The 20,440-nt window shown below is 39.7% G+C and overlaps 1 protein-coding gene across 1 annotated transcript; it reads left to right on the top strand.

The window, feature by feature from the left end:
* The first annotated feature begins 588 nt into the window (after positions 1-588).
* Positions 589-19,372, top strand: LOC119724555 (FK506-binding protein 2-like). The gene is made up of 4 exons (XM_038195656.1): positions 589-1,004; positions 13,637-13,699; positions 18,484-18,611; positions 18,800-19,372. Exons 1-4 carry the CDS (start codon positions 912-914, stop codon positions 19,200-19,202), a joined length of 687 nt encoding a protein of 228 aa, XP_038051584.1. The 5' UTR covers positions 589-911; the 3' UTR covers positions 19,203-19,372.
* The last annotated feature ends 1,068 nt before the right edge of the window (positions 19,373-20,440 follow it).

Raw genomic sequence — 20,440 nt, 5'->3', positions numbered from 1 at the left:
TAGTGAAGTCATTGACTACATGTAGCTGCCATACTGAAATGACTTCTTATTTCAATTCTTTCATTTATTTTCTTCCAGTTTCCTTCAGGGTGCTGATTAAGTGTTCATGATTATGATGATGGTATGACTTTAATCTTGTGATTATCTACTGCTGATTGGCTGATAGACTTTAGACTCTACTATTTAGGTATAGGGTAGGTTATAGGCATATATATTTTAAGAATAGATTTTGGGTATATTTGTCAAAGGTTTTCACTTTGTTTTTCATTCTTGGAATTTTCAACATCCAATTATTCAATGCGAATTCATAAATTCTAATATATATAAGCATTACATGTACTTAATTATTTTTAATTATGGTGATGAATTCTTAAGTTGTAATTATTTTGATTCACTTTTATTAGTGGTTGTAAATTTTTAGCAAAGCAATAAAACGTTTCGAAAGACTTATAAAAAGGGATTTTTTCCCCCGGAAACTTGAATTATTGATTTAACTTTGAATATCATGTAAAAATATAACATATTCAAGCCGACAGAGGGCGCTATGACAATATTACGGGACTCGCAGTTTGTCCCTCCATAAAAGAAAACCCCCACAATGAAGATAACATGGAGCAGTCCACCAGTCCTCATTTGCATATCTGTTACCCAGCGGCGGCGTCGAGAAAGGGTTGCAATTTCCACCACGACTTTTTTTTTTTTCAGTTTCGACGGTTTTGTGTTCCGTTCACGGTTCATGCACAGCCGCAGCCAGACTTCGCAACTGTACCGTTCATAGCTTAGCCCCGGGCGTATGCATGTTCTACTCAGACGTTTGGTCGAATTAGCCTATTTGGCCCTCCTGAAAAAGTATGTTTCACCGGCAGTTGTGCATTGCTGACATGAAGTAAAAACTTGTGCTGAACAACATTATGGGGAATATCCGTGTCATGCTGTTCTGTCTGATGACTGCGCTGATCGCCAGCGTTTTCGCTGCCGTACCGGAGTTGCAAGTAACAAAAACGGTAGGTGCTGGTACTGGGTATCACTTACAACACTATGTACTAGGTTTTTGTATTTCACAATTAGCTTTTTCGAGGTCATATTTCCATCCATTGAAGGTCTTCGAGCAAAGACCATTATGATGTCAAATATTTGTAGACAAAATGTATCAATGTTGACATTTTGATGAGAGGGGTGAACTGAAGTGGCAGTACAATGTTGTGTCTATATCCTCGTTTGGCAAATGGAAATATTTCAATTGCATAGGGTCCTGGATCTACAAAAATAAAGAAATCAATAGAACATCAGCAAATGCAGAACATGAACATTTGTCAATCATCTGTGGAAAGCCAGCAGGTTTTGCTGTTAACAGCATCATAGCCCCGACTATAGCTGTGCTATAGAAAGCCAGCAGGTTTTGCTGTTAACAGCATCATAGCCCGGACTATAGCTGTGCAGTTGTTCTACCCCAACCAGAGATTAAACAGAAAACACAGCCCACTGTCATGGAATTGTTATTGCAGAAAATATTCCAAAACAAATGTTGGTATACAGCGCGAGTAAAAAAAAAAGAAACCCAAATGTCGGGACCATTGTTTTATTGAAGTTCTGCGTGTAGCCATTTTAAAATGTAGAACATGAAAGCCCAATTCATAAGTTTTCTTTTAGTACAAGCATCATTCAAATCACTCATGTACTTTTCAAGTTTAAACACGACCACCGTTTTAAAGTTCTGTCCACGGATCACAAAAAGGTGTGCGTAGTCTTTCAGCAAAACGAAAACAATTCACACACATCCCTATGTGATTTGTTTTCGTTTTGCTGAAAGAACACTGAACTTTTGTGATACGTGGACAGAACCTTAAAACGGTGGTTGTGTTTAAAATTCTGTTACTTCAAAAGTACATGAGTGATTTGAATGTTTTTTGTACTAAAAGAAAGCTTATGAATCGGGCTTTCATATCCTAAATTTTGAAAGTGCTACATGCAGAACTTCACAAAAACAATGGTCGCAACATTAGGCCAAAAAAAAGTCTTCGGTTTCTGGTATGCGCGCGCGTCGCCGTAGCCATGCGCGTCGGCAAAATTATTATTTTTTTTTTTCAATGAAAGATGATGTCTCAAAACCGCCAAACTCACTGGTTTGACTGGAATCCTGCTGCTGCACAATTTTAACGTGTTTTTAGATTGGGTTATGGTCGAGAATAAGCTTTATGTGGCCTCTCTGGACTCCCATATATTTGCACTAAGTTTAGTCGGTCACCATTTGCAGTCATCAGCCGACATTTGAAGCAAAAAAATCATGTAAAAAAAAAAAAAAGCCGCGTCGCCGCACCACTTTTTGGGCAAGCTCCATACCAGAAACCGGAGACTTTTTTTTTTTGGCCTTAGGGTTCCTTTTTTTTTTACTCACCCTGTATATAACATGGTATGGGCCTTGAGGGTGGAAAGTTGATATAAGCTCTCCATGGTATTCATGGGTGTCAATCGGTGGGGGACCCGGGGGGACACAAGTCCCCCAAAATTTTAAAGTGGGGGATATCATATCGTTTGCCCCCCTCCCACTTTTTTTCGTCCCCGAATAAAATGTGTAGCCTACATATGATTTTAATAGCTCAGAATAGCTGATTCAGTTACTCCAAACTCGAAAACGATGTTTAAATTATGATCCTTTGCTAAAAACAAATGTGCTAAAGTGGTCAGAAATCGCCTCAGAGCATCTAGAATCCAAAAGGTTTTGGGGCCCTTAAGCTGCAGGCCCCGAATCCCTCGCCCTTTGCGCTTTGCACTCGCATTAGTTCTGATCAAGGTATGTCCCCCACTTTTTAGAAACGACTGACGCCCTTGGAGGTATTGGAAGCTGACAAAGTACATGTATAGTTCCCGTTTACAAGCATGTGTTTTAGCAGCGCCGTGAAATTTGGCCCCGTGTTGTCAATTACATGAAAATATTTACTTCAAACATACTTCCAATTAGAGATCCAGTCTTTTTCCCATCACGGTGTCACTTCAAACATTCCATAGTAATTATTCCACCCATTAATAACATCACATTTGTATGTCTTAACACCCGTTCGCATTTCGTCGTAATTGGTTTTCACATGATACTCATACCGAACGCAATGCAACAATCACTCGTTTTAAATTTAAAAAGTATGATATGCCAGTGGCGATTTCTGCCTGCATTTTCAAAACAGGGGAAAGATCGGTGGGTCATTCCATACATTTGGGATCCAAAAGTGTGTCATTTTTTTTGTCTCTGTTTATACACTGTGTCCCTGTTGACTTCAAACTATTATTAATATTTATTCGTTTGACAGGTTCTTTACTTTGCATAATCACTTTTAAAGATAGAAGGCATTAAAGAATGCGTACTGAATTTACAAAATCCTATATATCAGATGTAACAGGGAAACGAAAAAAATTGAACCTAAACTTATGGAAAGACACTAAATCCCCCCCCCCCCCAAAAAAAAAAAAAAACCCAAAACAAACCCCAAACAAACAAACTCTGAATCGATTATTAAAGTTAAGAGTGTATTAATTGAAAAAAGCCTGAGGAATTTCCTTTTTTTATTCTAAATGAAACTGTCTTCTGTTCTTTTAGGGCCGACTCCTGCTTCTTTACCATGTTACTTATATTACATTCATTCTAAGAATCAAATAAATCAGTAAAACAAGACTACAATATATAAAAGAATTAAGATGTCGTTCAAATAATAGTCTCTTTGGGTCAATTGCAAAGGAGATGTACAGACCATTTATGATGAGCGCGGGGATTTTTTCCTCAATAACTTTGTCTATTCCTCGTGATCTTTCAACCCTTACCGCCCTGAATCCTTCAAAATCCTCTTTGCCAAAGTTTTGCTCAGCCATGCATTAATGGATTATGCTTGAAATTCTGCATACTGCTCCAGGATGTCACTGGCCAAGCCTCAACATATTGACATTCACTGCCGCAGGATTTTGCAGGATTCAGGCAGTGGTCAACCCTCCACGGACCATATTCAAGAAACAATGGAGGAATTTGCAGGATTGAGGCTATATGCTATTATGAGGCCAATTGGAGGATTTTGAAGGATTGAGGTTACATCCTAGCAAAAAAGCCTAGGCTAACTTTTGCTTACCATGTTGATGGGCAATAATTTCTGCTAGCTCCAAGGTCCATGCTGTCATTATAGATACATTGTGTTGCTTCAATATAAGCTACATGTATTTGACAATGCAATTAAAAACACCATACGGTTTTCCTTTATATCCACTATGCCATACGAAGATTCTCCAGGGTCGATGGCATAGGCCTACTTCATAATTCAGTATATTTCCATTAGCAATACATGTAGGTTATTTTATTTCCATTTAACGTATGATATTTATGCCTTGCTATTCATAATTTCTTTCTGGGTATGAATAACAAAAGCCACAGTGACAACCAGTTAATGAGCATCTAATAAATTGCCATCACAATTAATGACAATATATTTTACTAATTAGGCCTAGGGGCCTAATTATCATTTTGTTGATAGTTTCTGTAATAGCTATAATGTAAGACTATACTTACATCCAACATCATTGTGACTTTTGGTGGATTTTGGGTTAGTGTTTTATAGCAAACATTGTTACACTGACATGTTTAAAGTTTTGTGTTCATATAGATGCTGGAAAAACCAAGAAAAAATGCTGTTCTTGTAATCTGGTGCCCTGACCGTACCTTCAGACAAAACAGAGCAATATACAGACGTCGGGGCATTGTCAGGTCAGGGAGCCAAACCAGCTGACTTGCAACCGTGTATGGATATATAACCGATTGCAAACAAAATGTGGACTAACTAAAATTGGTGAATTAGGGGAAGTGTTTGAAGAGGAAAAAAATTCCCACGATGGTCGGCCGACCATCGTTGGAAATTGATACAACTATTCAAATTTTCTTGAAAATGACAACGCACCAGGTGCCATGATTTGACAGAATGCTTGAGACTATTATTCACCCACAGTGGAGTAAGGTATTTCATAATACTGTAATAGTTTTGTTTTGATGTTTGCAAATGTTGTCTATTACCTTTAACTCTCCGATGCAAAAACGATACTCGAAAAATTTAGTCATATATATCACAGTATACATGGTGAGTCAAAAAAGTGACCGATTTAGAAAAAAAGAATATTTAAAAATATGTTGCTTGCTCCATTTCTTAAAAAAAAACCACAAGACATAAAGTACATGTTATTGAGTAGTAACTGTGAACATTTCACGTAATTTGCATACTCTATTTCCAAGTTACGGCTATGTTAATATGAAGCTCACGAAACTCGGCTGTCCACCACTGATCACTTGCCGTTCTAGGAATGAATACCCATCGAGTACTATGAAACATGGACGTTTTCCCACCTCGATAAATGAACGAGAACTGGAAAAGGAAAACATACAAAATTGTCCCAAAATCGCCCTTAATATTTCAGAAAAAACAGATGACTTGTTCCTAAACTTAAAAACACAAAATCTGACAGTAAAAGTGATGATTCAGTCTTGATTTAAGTGATAAAGTCTCATTTGTATTTAAAATGTTTGACTGTGTAATCTGTAATTCTCACTCAGCTCAATAGCTTCCAATGGCATACCATGGACAGCTATAAAAAATGGGCCCTTTATAAAAGGGCCCATTTTTTATAGCTGTCCATGGTATGCCAGTAAAACATGCATAGCCTCTGATAGCATGGATCAATTTCAGTAATTATTTTTTTGAGATGAGTGGAAAAACATGCTCTTTTAAGATATAATTCATTGGTGTATCAAATTTGATTTTTTTTATGAAAGAAAATCATTAATTCGGGTCACTTTCTTTTTGACTCATATGGGCCTGCATGAGGAAGACTTTCTATGAAGTACTGCTGTCAGATAAAGTAGTAATAGCAATATGCTTTTGTGGAACGGCATAGGAGTTCTTATCATGAGCGTCCGTGACAACCAGAGACAAGAGATGAATAATATTTATATTAGGGTTTTAATCTAGAAAACATGTATTTAATCTTGTAAAAGGCTAGCTGTGTGGTAGTTTGTTTTGCTAGCTGCGCTTTCATTGATGAAGAACTTAAGTATATCACTATTATTTGCGTATTCCGCAAAATATGCATCTCGCCTGCATGTAAAACCTAGACCAATCGTGTACGGTCCGCTGTTTATCGAATTCGGAATTGAAAGAAAATGACAGTATACACGATGTCGAAGACATTGATTTTTGACGGTTGAACAGGCCATGTTAAATTCATGGAGACGAGGCACAATTAGTTTATGTAGTCGTTAGAAAAACATGGTTCCATCGACTGGGGCCAGACGGGTTAAGGTGTACGCAGGGGCAAGATAGACTTCTTTCCAGTCTGTGTGAGACTTGATGTTGATTCATCTGTGGAGATGCTCCCCTTACTTCATATGGCTGAATTGTTGTTCCTGCCGAAAAGATTTGACACGAATGCGAATCAGACTTGAAGCTACGTTCATATCGCAAGGAAACTTCAGTCCACAACATCTAAAACTTGGCAATCAAAGTAGCATTTCATAGATCATCTGGAGAAAGGAAGGCCTCTGGCTTATCAGCGACTCGAATCAAGCCTACATCCAGGCATGACCGGGAGCCAAATGCCAAAGAGGAAAAATAGACTCTATATGGATGAACAAAGTAAAAAACCTTAGGGAAAGCGTGGTGCAATCAATCATCCCAGGGAACCCGTTAAAAAAAAAGAACAACCAGTATATCATTCAGGAAAATCAAAAGATTAAAAAGCCCTGGCCTCGTGGAAAAAAATATCGCCGTATGTCCCTCGGCATTTCAGTGACGCAGTCATTCATTACGTTCTTTCTCTGAGATTTTTTTTTTTTATATATTTCTGAGTTCCATTCAACGGCAATACAAATACACACACAAGTCCCAAGGCTATTTTGGAGTTCGTTTCAGTCGATTATTATTATTTGTACTCTCTCCTTATAGACGGCACTGTGCGTGCTAAATCAACTGTGGCCTACGTGTCCCGTTTTTACGGGTAGACTATTGAATGCACTTTTTTATGCAGTCGTTTTGTTAGCGGCCATTTTGTTTGGTTGCTTTATAGATGCCTTTCATCAGGCGCTTGACTTTTCATGCTTGATGTGGCGCAGTAAAATATATATTGATCTGTATTAATATAGTACTGTATATAGATGCAGGATTTGTGCTTTTATGATACAAGCATGGCATTTTGGCACACAGTCAGAGTATGTCTAAAGAAAGATTTGTCATGTGACAAAATATAAGTAGAATAACAAGAAATGGCATCCATTTTGAAAAAGGCCACAATTAGTTGTTATTCTATACCTATGTTTTTTCACAGTACAAATCTGCGATGGCCCTTTAGCCAAATATCTTTCTTAGGACATTCGCTGACTGTGTGCCAAATGCCATGCTTGTGTCATCAACCTATAGGCACCATTCCCCAAATATTTCACCTATCTGCCCCTCTATAATAACACCTGAATTGAAATAGATATTTAATTATAATTGGTAAACTGTATTAATAAGGGTAACTGCGAGCTATGATAAATAATTTGGTTTCCCCAGAAATACCTACACAATCTTAAACAGACTCCCAAAATTCCATAACTTTAGACGTGATATATTTCCCCATTGTGCATAGACATCTGGCTACAGCCCGGTTGCTGTAGGCCTATAGATGTACCAGTACGGTTTTGAGTTTCATATCCCTCCCTACATAACATTCAAAATGATGTTCAATAAAAATGTATAGTCTTCCTTTGTGGTTAATTTCTGCACTAACTAACCTTTGGCAAACTTTCAGACGTTTTGGGAATTTGCCAAAAATATTTGTGACGTCACAGTGACGTCAAACTATCCCATTGGATGTGACTTTGTGAGACCTTACATGCATTGCAAGGGCCCGTGTATATAGGCGCCTCTCTCTACAGATTTCTATACTGTATGTTATGCTAATGTTACATGTGAGAATGCGATAATGGTGGTACTTTGAGTTTAATTTTGTGAATGTTTAGCAGATCTATTTTACAATGTATACCGTTTAATCGTTTAGCCACTTCAAAAAGGCTACGGCCTGCACCAGTACAGTGTAAGTGAAAAGAAAAAAACCCAAATGGCAGGACCATTTTTTTTAAATGAAGTTCTTCATTTTGCACTTTCAAAATCCAGGATGTGAAAGCCCAATTAATAATCCTTCTAGTACACGAATCATTCAAATCACTCATGTACTTTCCAAGTTACGGAATTTTCAATGCAACCACAGTTTTAAAGTTCTGTAAACGGATCACAAAAAAGATACCGTAAGTGTTCTTTCGGCAAAACCAAAACAATTCACATAGTAGGGATGGGTTTAAAGGCATCTTTATTTTTGTGTGTGAAATGCAAGTATTACTTCGAGTGCAGATATAATAAACATAGGCCTATACCACTTTTTGCAATGCGGGTTCCATTTAAACGTTTTGGGGAATTGTAAACAGATTTAGATTTTTCATCGTTCAAACGTTTGAACGTGTAAACGGCACATCCTTTATGTTAGCGGGTTTGTAAGAGTGGATATATCAAAGGCATTTATAGGGGATTTGAGATGCCCAGTCTATAATCTATAGCCTTAAACGCTTGGTGCTGTAACAACAAATTCAGGGAGGCTATCATATCGGAACACTTGGAGACATCCCCAGATAAAAAAGGTGAAACAAGAGTGAAATATCGACCCCAGCGTGGCCTTTCGATACAGTGCATTGCAATCATTTTGTTACAACCCGCCCGCGCGCGCTGCATCCAATTAACAGCGGACTGGCCGCTAGCATTCCGGAAAAGGGGATAACTGTTTCCCTCACCAAGGTCAAAAATGCCTTAATTTAGCAGGTTCATCTAAAATTAATTTTTACGGGGAAGGCAGGGAGGCAAAAATCGAAGGGACGGCGTGCGTTGGCAGTAACAGCAATTTGCTTAATTGGTATTTGGTATTGCGCAAGTTCATGTCAAGATAGGACACGACCATATATAATTGCTTACCATATTGTTATATACAAAACTGCGTAGAAACAATTTACGCGAAATCCATACGACAAAATCTACATAATGGGAATTCCAACAGGCACTGAATCGTATGTGCTGCGGACCTGGTTGTAGGCAGATTGTAGGTTGGTTTACGGGTGTAAAAAAAAACAGTGTAAAAAATTCCCATAGACACTAGTGCTAAATGCCCATACTTCAAAACTCTTTCAAAAATACTCAGAACGCTCACAGGTATTTAAGCTGCACAGAAAAATGATGATCAACATGTCATCAATTTCTTTTCATTTTTGGTGGGAAATTCTCTCCCAAAGAATACAACCCCTATTTTCCCCAAAGCGGAACGGTAGCCATCTTGAAAAACGATCCCTCCACAACATGGCAAAATAGCGCCACTTTCGAGCCCAATTGTATCCAAAATGCTCAGAATTGGAAGCCCCGAGTCCGGGCCAGAGGTTCATTGCCATATCTCTTCAATTCCCCAATGTTATGGCTCTCGGAACTCTCTAATATAGAATATTTTGAGGGTATAACTTTTATTCATGAGCTAGGCGAATGGGTTTAGGCCTATTTATAGGTGTGCACCCTTTAAGCTTTTTTGCCGCCATGTAAATTTTATATTATGGCGCGCCTGATCAGTCATTGTTCATCGATATGCCTTTTGAACATTTGCAAGTGTATTTTCGAAGTTCAGAAGTTTGATTCAGTAGGCTTGTCGTATATTTCATATGCGCGGAATCGAAGCTACTGAATTTTATGGGACTTGATAGTTCAGCATACAATGTTAAAAGTTTAGCACAGAATTGTGTTCAGCTGCAGCGGGTTACCAGCGGAAATTTCATGCGTGATGCGTGCTGCTTATAATGACTGGTTTCCAGCGGTATTTTGACTCGGAAGAAAACAAATTGTTCTGAAATAAATAATAACCTCGAAATTAGCCAAAATAGTCTCGAAAACCATCATGTTTTTGATCAGTTTGATACACGTATAGGCCGCAACTACACACGTCATACATCATTAACTGCGTACAAAAATTTCATTCGGCCCTCTATTGTTACCGTGAAATTAAGAGAGGCGCCAAGGGTTGAGGTTGTCCCAAACTGTTTTTTATCTTTAGTTTTGAGAAGATTCACGGCACTCCATCACCCATAATGGCCCATAATTATGCGGCCTTAAGAAAGGCCCAACTTGGAAATTGACCCAACTAGGGCTGTATTGTTATTACCTTCAACCAGCGATGAAGCTAGCCATTCCTTGTTACAACTATTGATTGAAAGTAGATATTTTGCGAACCAGGAATACACATCTGTGATCGGGTCAGTGGTTGGACATCGGGGCGCCATACTTCGACCCAATTAGTAGGCATTATTAAAGTGGCACTGCGCTTGCGCACACGTCGCACGCGGGGCAGCGCTACATTTTAAGCGACGTCTATTGGTCAAAGGAGCGTTGGGCGCGCGTACAGGCTAGCCACACAATGCCAAGGTCATTAAAACAATTATCACTGCCCCTCCACAAGAAGACCAGCGTACTTTTCTGACACTGTTCTGATACACGGTCAAGGTTTTTAAAGAAGTTGTGGAATGCTGAAAGTCGTTTTGTTTGTTATATTTTTTTTTATTGTAGAGTAGACCCATATATATCATAACGACAAAGTCCCACTCTTTTGTAATGTGCGTTTAAATGTTTATAAAACTGAAATTCATCGAGTAATTTGTTGGTCGAAGAGCGCATAATTGAAATCAACAGTCGTCGGGTTCTTCGTAAAATGAGAAAAATCGTGACGTGATAAACAGGACTCGTTTATACTACGCTGCATCGGGGGTCCTGTTTATTACTTCACGATTTACTATGTTTGGTTTGCTGCCCCCAACGACGACTTTTACACAAATTGCACATTCGGGTCGAAACAGGACCTGAAAAACAGCTCTCAAAAGTACCTTTTGTACTCATTTCATGACAGACACAATAGTCGTTTTTATTTCATCACACCTTAGGCTACATATACCCGAAAAATGACGAAAATGTCTTCGAGCATTCCACAACCTCTTTAAGCTCTGGCAGGAGTTGTCACTTAGTCGTCGGTCGGTCGGTCGGTCGGTCTGTCTGTCTGTTCCCCAAAAATTGACGAAAGATATTTGACAAAAATTGACAAAATGCCATGCCGTGGTCATGATGATGCACTCTTGTCGAAAGGTTTCGGAAGACCGGCTTTGTATCGATCGGTGCGCATGCACGTCGATTTTGCATTATGAAGTGGACATTAATTCCCAAACCGGGGCGGAGTTTATTGTGCACTTGCGCTTGTTAAGATTAATGGGTATTTCATTATTGGGGAAAAGTACTTTCGACATCCTCATAGGCACACAACAGCTTTTAAAAAAGGAATTTTAATTGCATCAATGTAATGTTTGAGCTTAATATTTAGATTTTCTTGAATGAATTATCCATCGATCCCTGCCAAAGAATCCTTAGTAATTACTTTTGATAATTAAACACCTGTTATGCTTTAGTTATAACGCATTGGTTTAATTAGTTCTTCATTGTTCATCAGGATCGTCACCGGAAGGAAATGGAAATGAAATTATGTCACACCCGAGCACCTGATCGCCAGGCCAAATCTGATTAAAAATCCATGAATAATTAGACAAAAACCTTGACATTTTCACACACCCCAATTTCGTTTGACCGCAAGAATTCTGAGCTTATCGTCCTCACAATAGCTAATCCTTTTTAAAGCCTAGTTTCTATATCATGATGTCGGTAGAGATTGGTGGGGTTCAGTTGTTTATTTTTTTGTAGGGTTCGACACAGTTCTTGGTGGAGCCTAGCTAAAATTGAAACTATCATTCAAACTCTCAACTTGGTGAATTGAACACGTTGACAGCTTTGGCTGTCAGAGGAGGTTTTTGTCGTCCGATTTATATGACGTGACGTTGACTTGACACTCACGGAAATATACAGATAATATCTGAATAGCATGAACAATATGGCGGTATGCAGTGTGCTATGTGACCAAGGGCAGATCCAGAACCAAACTTGGGGGGGGGGGGCTCAAGAAGTGTTTTTAAGGGGGGGGGGGGGTGATTTAAGGGCCATGAAGTGCCAGAAGCAAATTCTGTGCAACTTTCTACTCCTCTTAAATGTCTAAAAATAAATTGACTTTCCTTTTGGTTAAGTTTATTGAAAAATGCACTTCTTTAAACGTTTCAAATTTGCCATGATTTTCCGGAAAACGGAGGGCGCTGTTGCTGTGATGTCATTTCAGGAAGACACTGTTCAGTTTTGGGGTTTTTTTTTCTGTTCAAAATCTGAACCCAAAAATTTGCTTGTTGAAACTATTTGTGAGAAATGTTTGCTCATTGGCTTACTGCCATGTACTGACGCAACAACGAATCACTAATGAAAAGACAATTAATGGCAGAGAAATATCCAAAATTCTGGCAAATTTGAGGTTACTGCCTGGAATGACATCACAGTTTTGCTCATGAATATGGAAATTACATTAGCATAACAAGCAAACAGGCAAAATACCCTTGAAAATGGCAAAACAATAACTGAAAAGAAGGTTAAATGGGACACAGAGGTGAATTCTCAATAATTGCATTAAAAATACATTGTATGGACCCTTAAAATCTAAAAGGTATGCGTAGCTTACGAGGGAGACGCAACGTTAGAAAATGAAATTATTGGGGGTGGGGTGGGGGAGGGACATGGCCCTCGTTGCCCCCCTCCTAGATCCGCCAATTCCTTTGTTCTTGCAAGTCCAACTGTGGACTGCGACTCCCCTCGATTTACATGAGGGTATACTCCCTAAAAGCAAATTTCAGTAATGGGCAAGTATTGCCTTTGTGTCACGAAACGTACATATACCAATGGGCTGATAATTATGTGAACGGTGTGTAATTGATTGATTGCAACCTGCGTTTTAATAACCTGTTCCATCGTTCAGCCTTTGTGGAGGATTTGGGCAGCTTTTCCCGAACTCTTCCGGTCAGCTTTTGAAGAAAATGAATGCTCATTAACACCAAACGATCACAATAAAAATCAAAGATGAAAAGAATTGAGGCGAAATCCGCTCTTCGACAAAAGATTGGTCTGGATACGAAAAATCAACCACGACACCCTCGTTCTCAAAATCTCATGGGCTAGCTTCGGTCCAAAAATTGGGCCACCGGTATAAAAAGGTTTGAAAGGAGCAATGTTCATAGCGATATTTGGCAAGGTATGCACCTCTAGAGTTGGAAAATGTGTGATAGCTTTGCAGTGTGAGTGGTGGCAGTTTTTTGGGTGTTATCCCTTTTTTTTTTCCAAAATGGCCGCCAATATGCTTGTTAACGGATTACTTATATGTGGTAACAAGCATGTTTCCAACGCCATTTTTTAAAAAGTGATAACGCCAAAAAAGCTGGCACCGCCGCAATGCTATCACATATTTTCCAACTACAGGGGTGAATACGTACCTTGCCAAAAATCACAGTGAGCATTACTCCCCTCATTTTGATACCGACTAAACCCCAGGCTGATGGCCTATCATGTTTTCTTTGATGTTTCTTTCCTTCTTTTTCCTGCGGTCCACATCGTCATAAATCATTTTTTATCCTCTTTTTTGTCCCCAGGTTGACGGGAACTGCAGTGCTGCACAGCTGAAAGATGGCGACACAATTACAGTGCATTTTGAGGTAACTATCAAAACCGAACAAATTTGTCTAAAACAATGTAAAAAAAAAATCACGTGCGGTTGGAAACCTAAGCATTTTTTATTGGATTCAGGTTATGATGATTAATCTTTATATGGTGTATACGTGATCACAATTCACACCTACTGAAGTTCACCTGCCTTACAATGTATAAATTTAGCAAATAACATTCATTAACATTCGCATAGTGCTAGTGCTATACAGGGTGAGTAAAAACCCATCCATGTCTTTATCATCCGCAACAGACTGGCCATGTGACGGGCCCTCGACCAATAGGAATGGTTAATCTGTCTTACATATCTTAGGTATTTATGAATGGTGTTTCTAAGTTAAATAGGCTAATCCCACTACCAAAGAATACTACAAGAAGCTGGTCTGGATAGATATTCTCATCTTGTCTTCTATTCTTACACTCCCACCACTTCATATTCAGTAGTAGATTTCCCTTTCGGCTCCTCGTAGTCATCTTCTTGGACATTACTCCCTGATGCAACTTCCTGGTAGTACGTGTGCTGTTCAGTAGATGTCCCTTGTTCTTCAAGTCCCATGTAGTCTCTGTTCTGCTCCTCCTTTGGCTGCAGCTCCATGTAAGGGTCTGCTTTTGGTGCACTGACTTCCTTCTCAATGGGACTCTTAAGATGCCGGTATTTGATGGTCAAGACGATGTTGATGATCACAGAGATTACGAAGAGGATGAGGCTGACAGCTAGTGCGGCAATCCAAGGAACGGGAGATGCTTGAGGGTCATGTCCGGTACATGTACATGGATCTTGTGGCTCTTCAGTGGGTTCAGACAAAGTGGACATCGGCTGCTCAACATGACTTGATTGTGTAGTTTGCTGTGGCTCAACAGTGCTTGATTGTGTAGTTTGCTGTGGCGTGCTTGGTGTTGATGTCATAGATCCTATCGTGATTGGTCCGATGAAACATGATTGGCGCATATCAGGGAATGATGATGAACTAATCCTACATTCAAAGCTTTGTCCACTATTACCCATGCCCACTTGTAGTTGCAGTGATGCAGTTGTTTCACTATTCAAAGTTAAAACTGTCCAGGAATATATACGACCCGATGTTATGGTCTGAACTTGCGCAGCTGGGTAACCTTCCTCGGTGATACAAGTCATGTTTATCGTCGTTCCTTCTTGTGCAGGGAATGATCCGTTAGGGGAACAGATTGGGTAGATGGCAGAGGGAAAGTAGAAAACTGACAGGTAGTAACTGCTTTGTGCTCGAGTTGTGGCACTGGCACTATCTGATTCTTTCAGACGACAGTCGTAATGTCCGGTATCGTATTTACTCAAGTTATAAATAGTTAGGATTTCAACCCTTTCTGTCTGAGGCTGACTAAGTAGTGTAACCGAGTATGTGGTTGAGTTGAGGCTCATCCCATTCCTTGCTATCTTGACATCATGATTCATAACAAGCCTCGACCATTCGATGACATTTCCCGTCTCCAGTCCATAAGCTCCACATCGCAGTTGCACCAATTCACCAGCTGTAGGATCACTTGGTGAATTTTTGGATAAAATCACACTCTGTCCGTTAACTCCATTGAGTGGACTGGTATCGAGTGTACACCAAACACACAACATGAACAGATACAGCAAGCAAGACACTCGATCCATGGTCAAAGCAGAATGGTTAACGAATCGAAGACGAGTTGTTTGTACTGAACTCCTCTGTCAAAATCACAGATAGAGCGGAATGTTTTGTACGTGCGTTTTGAAAGTTGTTGGGGAGAAATGTTGGTTTTGCAGTATACTGAATCCTATGCATTCAATCCGATCAGCAAATAACTATTTGTAGTTTCCGTGTTGAATTTGCCGTCTCAGGTATGACAGCATAAATGTACTCTGATAGAATATGTGCAGTGAACCCAGTAAAACACAGTCAACTGAGGCTATGTCCCTTACCAAAGCAAGTTTACTTGAATAGGGCTGTATAGACTCCGTGTTAGAGGGCGTCCTATACAAGTATTGGCCTACATCAACCTTGAAATAGTGGAGCAGATAGGGGAAATATTTGGGGAATTGTGCCTTTGAAGCAAAAATAATCGCGGCGCAAACTGGTTAAGCTTCAACAAGCGTCAACAAAGCGTAACTTTTAAGCTTGAAAATTATGTTCACAATATTCAGTGGGCTCCTAAGATTACTCAGTCTACAAGTATCACAGTAGTTAAAAGTATCTTAAAATGTGCAAATTTAAGCGAAAAAGTATGACATCAACAGTGCCTTTTTTCAGGCGAAACTTGCCGCCATCTTGTTTCTGGGGACATTGTACCATTGTGCATGCATAAAAGAGAAAACAAAGATAGCGGCCCCCAGTCACCGTAATTTTGTCGCCATAAAAATTTCGTTTTTAAATTTGATCCTGAATGTCTGACTGTAAATGTTGTGGTAGTTTTCCCTTTTAAAAGCAGTTTTCTTTCAAACTTAAACCTTAATACCTACATAAATTGTTCGATTGTAAAGCGCCTTGGAGCATTTTTTTTATGGATTCGGCGCATTGGGAACTTAACTTTCATGCAGGTGTCTGATTTACAATTGAAAGATTTGAGGATATGTACAAAGGTAGTCCAGGTAAAACAAGGAAAATAAGGGAAAATTACCAGGGGAATAACAAGGCTACGAGGGGAATAACAGCAAGGCTACCAGATGATGAGGAGTCGGTGTACAAATAGAAACCATTGATATCACTTAGTTTGAGTGTGAAAGGTAGCAGCACTTTGTACAATATAACGATTACAAAATGTTATCAAAGCGGTCATGATTGATTCGTAAAATTGCATGATTTCAATTTGACAAGAGTACATGTACATGCGAGGTACTTGAAATATTCAAATCAGCACAGCAACAATATTATGTCCAAACCAAAAAGATTCTGTACCAATAAACAGGGAACTTACAAATTGAAGAATCCGTATTCAGTGTACATAATGTAGAGTCAAAGTGAGGCAAAATACATGGGAAATACGCAATGCCAATCTTGACTAATTTTCTGCAATATGATGAACCAATAACGATCATGTACCTGCCAGAGAGTCAGTGACTGGTGGGTACCGTCTCAACAGCTCCAAAGCAAATGACCACAGATATGGATTACTGAAATAAAAGGACCAATGACACTAATAAATACGAGAACGTGTGAACATTTGTTATTTTTCACAAGAAAATCTACAGTTTGTAGGCCCCTACTATACAAATAACACCTTAAATAACCAACTTTGTGAAATGAGGTTATTTAGCATGCAGCAATGCGGATATTAATTAGCCACAATAATGCAATATTGGAGGCATCATATCGGCAATGTTCATATTGAAAATGCTCAAATACAGTCACTAAAACATACAATTTTACGTTACAAAATTAGTTTTGAAATTGAGCTCACCGGAAGGTACTTCTGCACAAACAGGGGCCGTCAGAAGCCAGATACAGCTGGGCGATGCATCATAATGGTATCAAAGAAATAGCAATGGTTGTAAAGGAAGGAAAAGTAATGTGGCTGAACTCAGGAAACGCAAAGAACGAAGAAAGAAAAGCGCTCTACGTCGATCCTTCTCTCAGGACGGCATGTGCAGGAATGACTGTCTTGAATTTCGCGCTGCACCACGCCCTGACGCTCCACTATAGCACAGGCATTACACTTGTTCGCCTGAACAATGCCAACAAAAATTCCTATTCCCAAATAAGGAGAGCCCCTGGAAGGGCGGTAGGTATTTAGGACTTTACAAGTTACTTGAAACTATTCAAACATTTGTATGTAAACAAATGAATTCGCAGCTCACGAATTCGGTTGGTTACAACAACAACCAGGGAATTTGCATGCACTGGACGCCCAACACCGGGGTTGAGCACCGCGGCAATGATAATTATGTTAATTACTGTGGTCACGAACTTATGTCTTGGCGAAGAAACATACTTCCAACCTCTACTCTATGGCCTGCATGTGTGTGTTCCTTCACTGAGATCGCGCAAGGCATGGTGGGAACCAACATGGCGTACGTAGCAAGATCGCACCCATGGGAACGAGGTTGACGCACTTCGCGTTTGAAGCTTCTTGATTGCGCATGCGTCAGAGGCGCCCTCAATCGAGAGTCATGGAAAAGCCTAAACAACTTTTCGCTCGTACCCACCGCCCTGCAAACAGGGCGCTGGGAACTTGGCTGATGAGCTTCACAAAATCTTGTGAAGGAAGTGGGGATGGCATTCTGGGTAATTTATCATGACCTATGTATAAAGCATCTGGCTGCAGCTGTTCAAGACCGCGGTTAGCCAATGCGCGCAAATGCTATCCGAAAACGTTCTCTTAGAAATGCATACATTCCGTACCGGATGTGATTTCTTTTTCATTGCGGACCATGTGGACAAATTTTGAGCGTCGAATAATATGCATTTACAAAACAGTTGAGTTTTACAGATTTTCCTACATTATTAAGCTTTTCAACGAAAACAACATTGATGAATGGGAATAAAAGAGTGATGACGCAGTCTTGACGGCTGTTTAAAAAACTTGCAAGGTCGTGGCCGTGATGACTTGCAGGTCACAGGTCACGTAAAATATATCCAATCAGAGCGTGAATTCATCATCCCTTCCCACATTTGTCCCAGCGTCCTGTTTGCAAGGGCGCGGTACTAACGAGAGTGAAAAACAACTTATCTCAGTGCCAGAGTATATCATTTTCAGTCAACGTTACCACGCAAAGCTCTTTGCGCTAGCCGTTTGACTATTGATTACTTTGATAGTTTATTTTTTTTTCTTGCAGGGGAGTTTTGATAACGGAACGATTTTCAACTCCTCATTTGGAAGCGACAAGCCTGTGAAATTTTTACTTGGCGATCCCACTCAAGCGATGAAAGGATGGCACATGGCACTGCAGGGCGCATGCGTCGGGTGAGTGACATTTGCTGACACGTGATGACTTTTATTTGCAAGAGCTGTTTGACTTTTCAACTCAGGCATTAGGGCCTACTCCTTTTAAGATAGTTTCCATGAGCTAATAGTGGGCAGAGATTTACTGTAATTTTTGAGGAAAACTGTATTAATTTGTATTCTTTTATATCTACCCAATGTTACCATAGTGACGACCTTCAAGTGAAAATTCCCTACTCTCTTGCATACGGCGAGGAGGGAAGGCCGCCCTCTATACCCCCTCGAACGGACCTGAACTACCGGATCCGAGTGCTGGCTATTGAAAAGGTCGCGCTTGCATCCACTGGAAACGGAACGGCGGACGTCTACATGAACGCCACCGATGATGGCGATGAGGATTACGGATACGAGGATGGGCCGGATGGAAAACCTTCGCCCTATGACCCCTCTAGCCTTTTGTTCAAGCTGCAGTTCCTGGCCATTCCTGTGGCTGTGATATTGTTCCTACTGGTCGCCTACTGCATTTACAGCATTGAGTATCCGGACAGGAAAATCAAGTTTTACCGAGTTGGCGACCACGAAACAGATGGAGGAATGAATCGAGTTCTCTGAGTCATTTTTTAGTAACAAAGCAGGCCCTTTATTTGTGTTAAAATAGATTTATTGAATTCGCTCATTCCCACTTCCTGAGGGCGCTTGTGGCAGTTAATCTCTTTCACCAAATCTTGCGAAGGTAATGTTGGCCTCGCAAAGCATTGTGTGTAGCATTTACTAAAAATTGTCACGATCAAATAATAGGCCTATCTAATGTTTGTAAACATTGAGCGCCATTTTGCATGGGCTGCCGCAAGCGATCAAATAATTTGTTAAGTATTCTTCATTTTTGCAGTGTTGGGCCTTCCATAGTTTGGCAACCCGTGGTTGGCAAAATGTGCCAACCCAGCGTCGGCGTTTATGTACACTCCGCGCGCGCGTCACACGCGCTTGCGTAGTTGTAGACCCCGGGTCACCCAGTGAACAGCATCTGTCCAATGAGAGGTCAGAGAGTTAAGGGTCACAGCGTCTGTGTGGGTACGGTGTGGTGGGTATAATCGAAAACGGTAGCCAGAGGGTTAGTGGTCTTTGGCCAACAAACAGCGAATTAATTTGACCATTTTGTTGTATTCATAAAAATGAGGATTTGCGGTATTTGTTAGGTATAGGCCTATGACTCTCTAGACCAAACATTATACTATACAAGACAGTTATATAGAAACGTAAACCATAAACTGAAGAAATAGATTTCAGTGTTTTTTTGGGGCGTTGTTAAAATCCTTTAAAACTAAATTTGATATTTGTTGTGTGGTTGGGAGTTAACTGTCGACCCGTGCCATGCTGCTTATTTACACACGCTTAGTCTTGTTGTTTACTTATAATTGTTTGTTTGTTTGACTCATTTTTATGAACACCTCTGTCAATCGAGTAATAAAAACAATTCAAGTACTAAAATTTATCAACAAAAGATACATCCCTTTTTGTATTGATTTTACAGCAGTACGGATATTTAAGTTCGTATACATAAAAAAAACTGAAGATAAAATTTTCAATCACTTTGTTATAGTAATTGTTTTCGTGGTTTTTTTTTTACCTAATAGAATATAATTGTTTCACAACTGTTTCCCTTTTCCATTTCTAAAAACTTATGGTTGATCCATTTATGCTGTCTCTGGCCTGACTGTAAAGTTAAATTATTAATCTACTGGGTGAGTCGAAAAAAGCGAAACCCAAATGTCGGGACTATTGTGAAGTTCTGCATGTAGTACTTTGAAAATCTAGGAGATGAAAGCCCAATTCATAAGCTTTCTTTTAGT

This window comes from Patiria miniata, unplaced genomic scaffold (assembly GCF_015706575.1).
Source record: "Patiria miniata isolate m_02_andy unplaced genomic scaffold, ASM1570657v1 HiC_scaffold_18, whole genome shotgun sequence".
Taxonomy (NCBI): domain Eukaryota; kingdom Metazoa; phylum Echinodermata; class Asteroidea; order Valvatida; family Asterinidae; genus Patiria; species Patiria miniata.
The sequence above is the reverse complement of the archived record's forward strand: the minus strand, read 5'-3'. Positions and strand labels throughout refer to the sequence as shown.

Coding starts and splice junctions, on each gene's coding strand:
- LOC119724555 (XM_038195656.1), top strand. CDS start 912: ATGGGGAATATCCGTGTCATGCTGTTCTGTCTGATGACTGCGCTGATC. Junction 1,005..13,636: donor AGTTGCAAGTAACAAAAACG/GTAGGTGCTGGT, acceptor TTTTGTCCCCAG/GTTGACGGGAACTGCAGTGC. Junction 18,612..18,799: donor CTGCAGGGCGCATGCGTCGG/GTGAGTGACATT, acceptor ATGTTACCATAG/TGACGACCTTCAAGTGAAAA.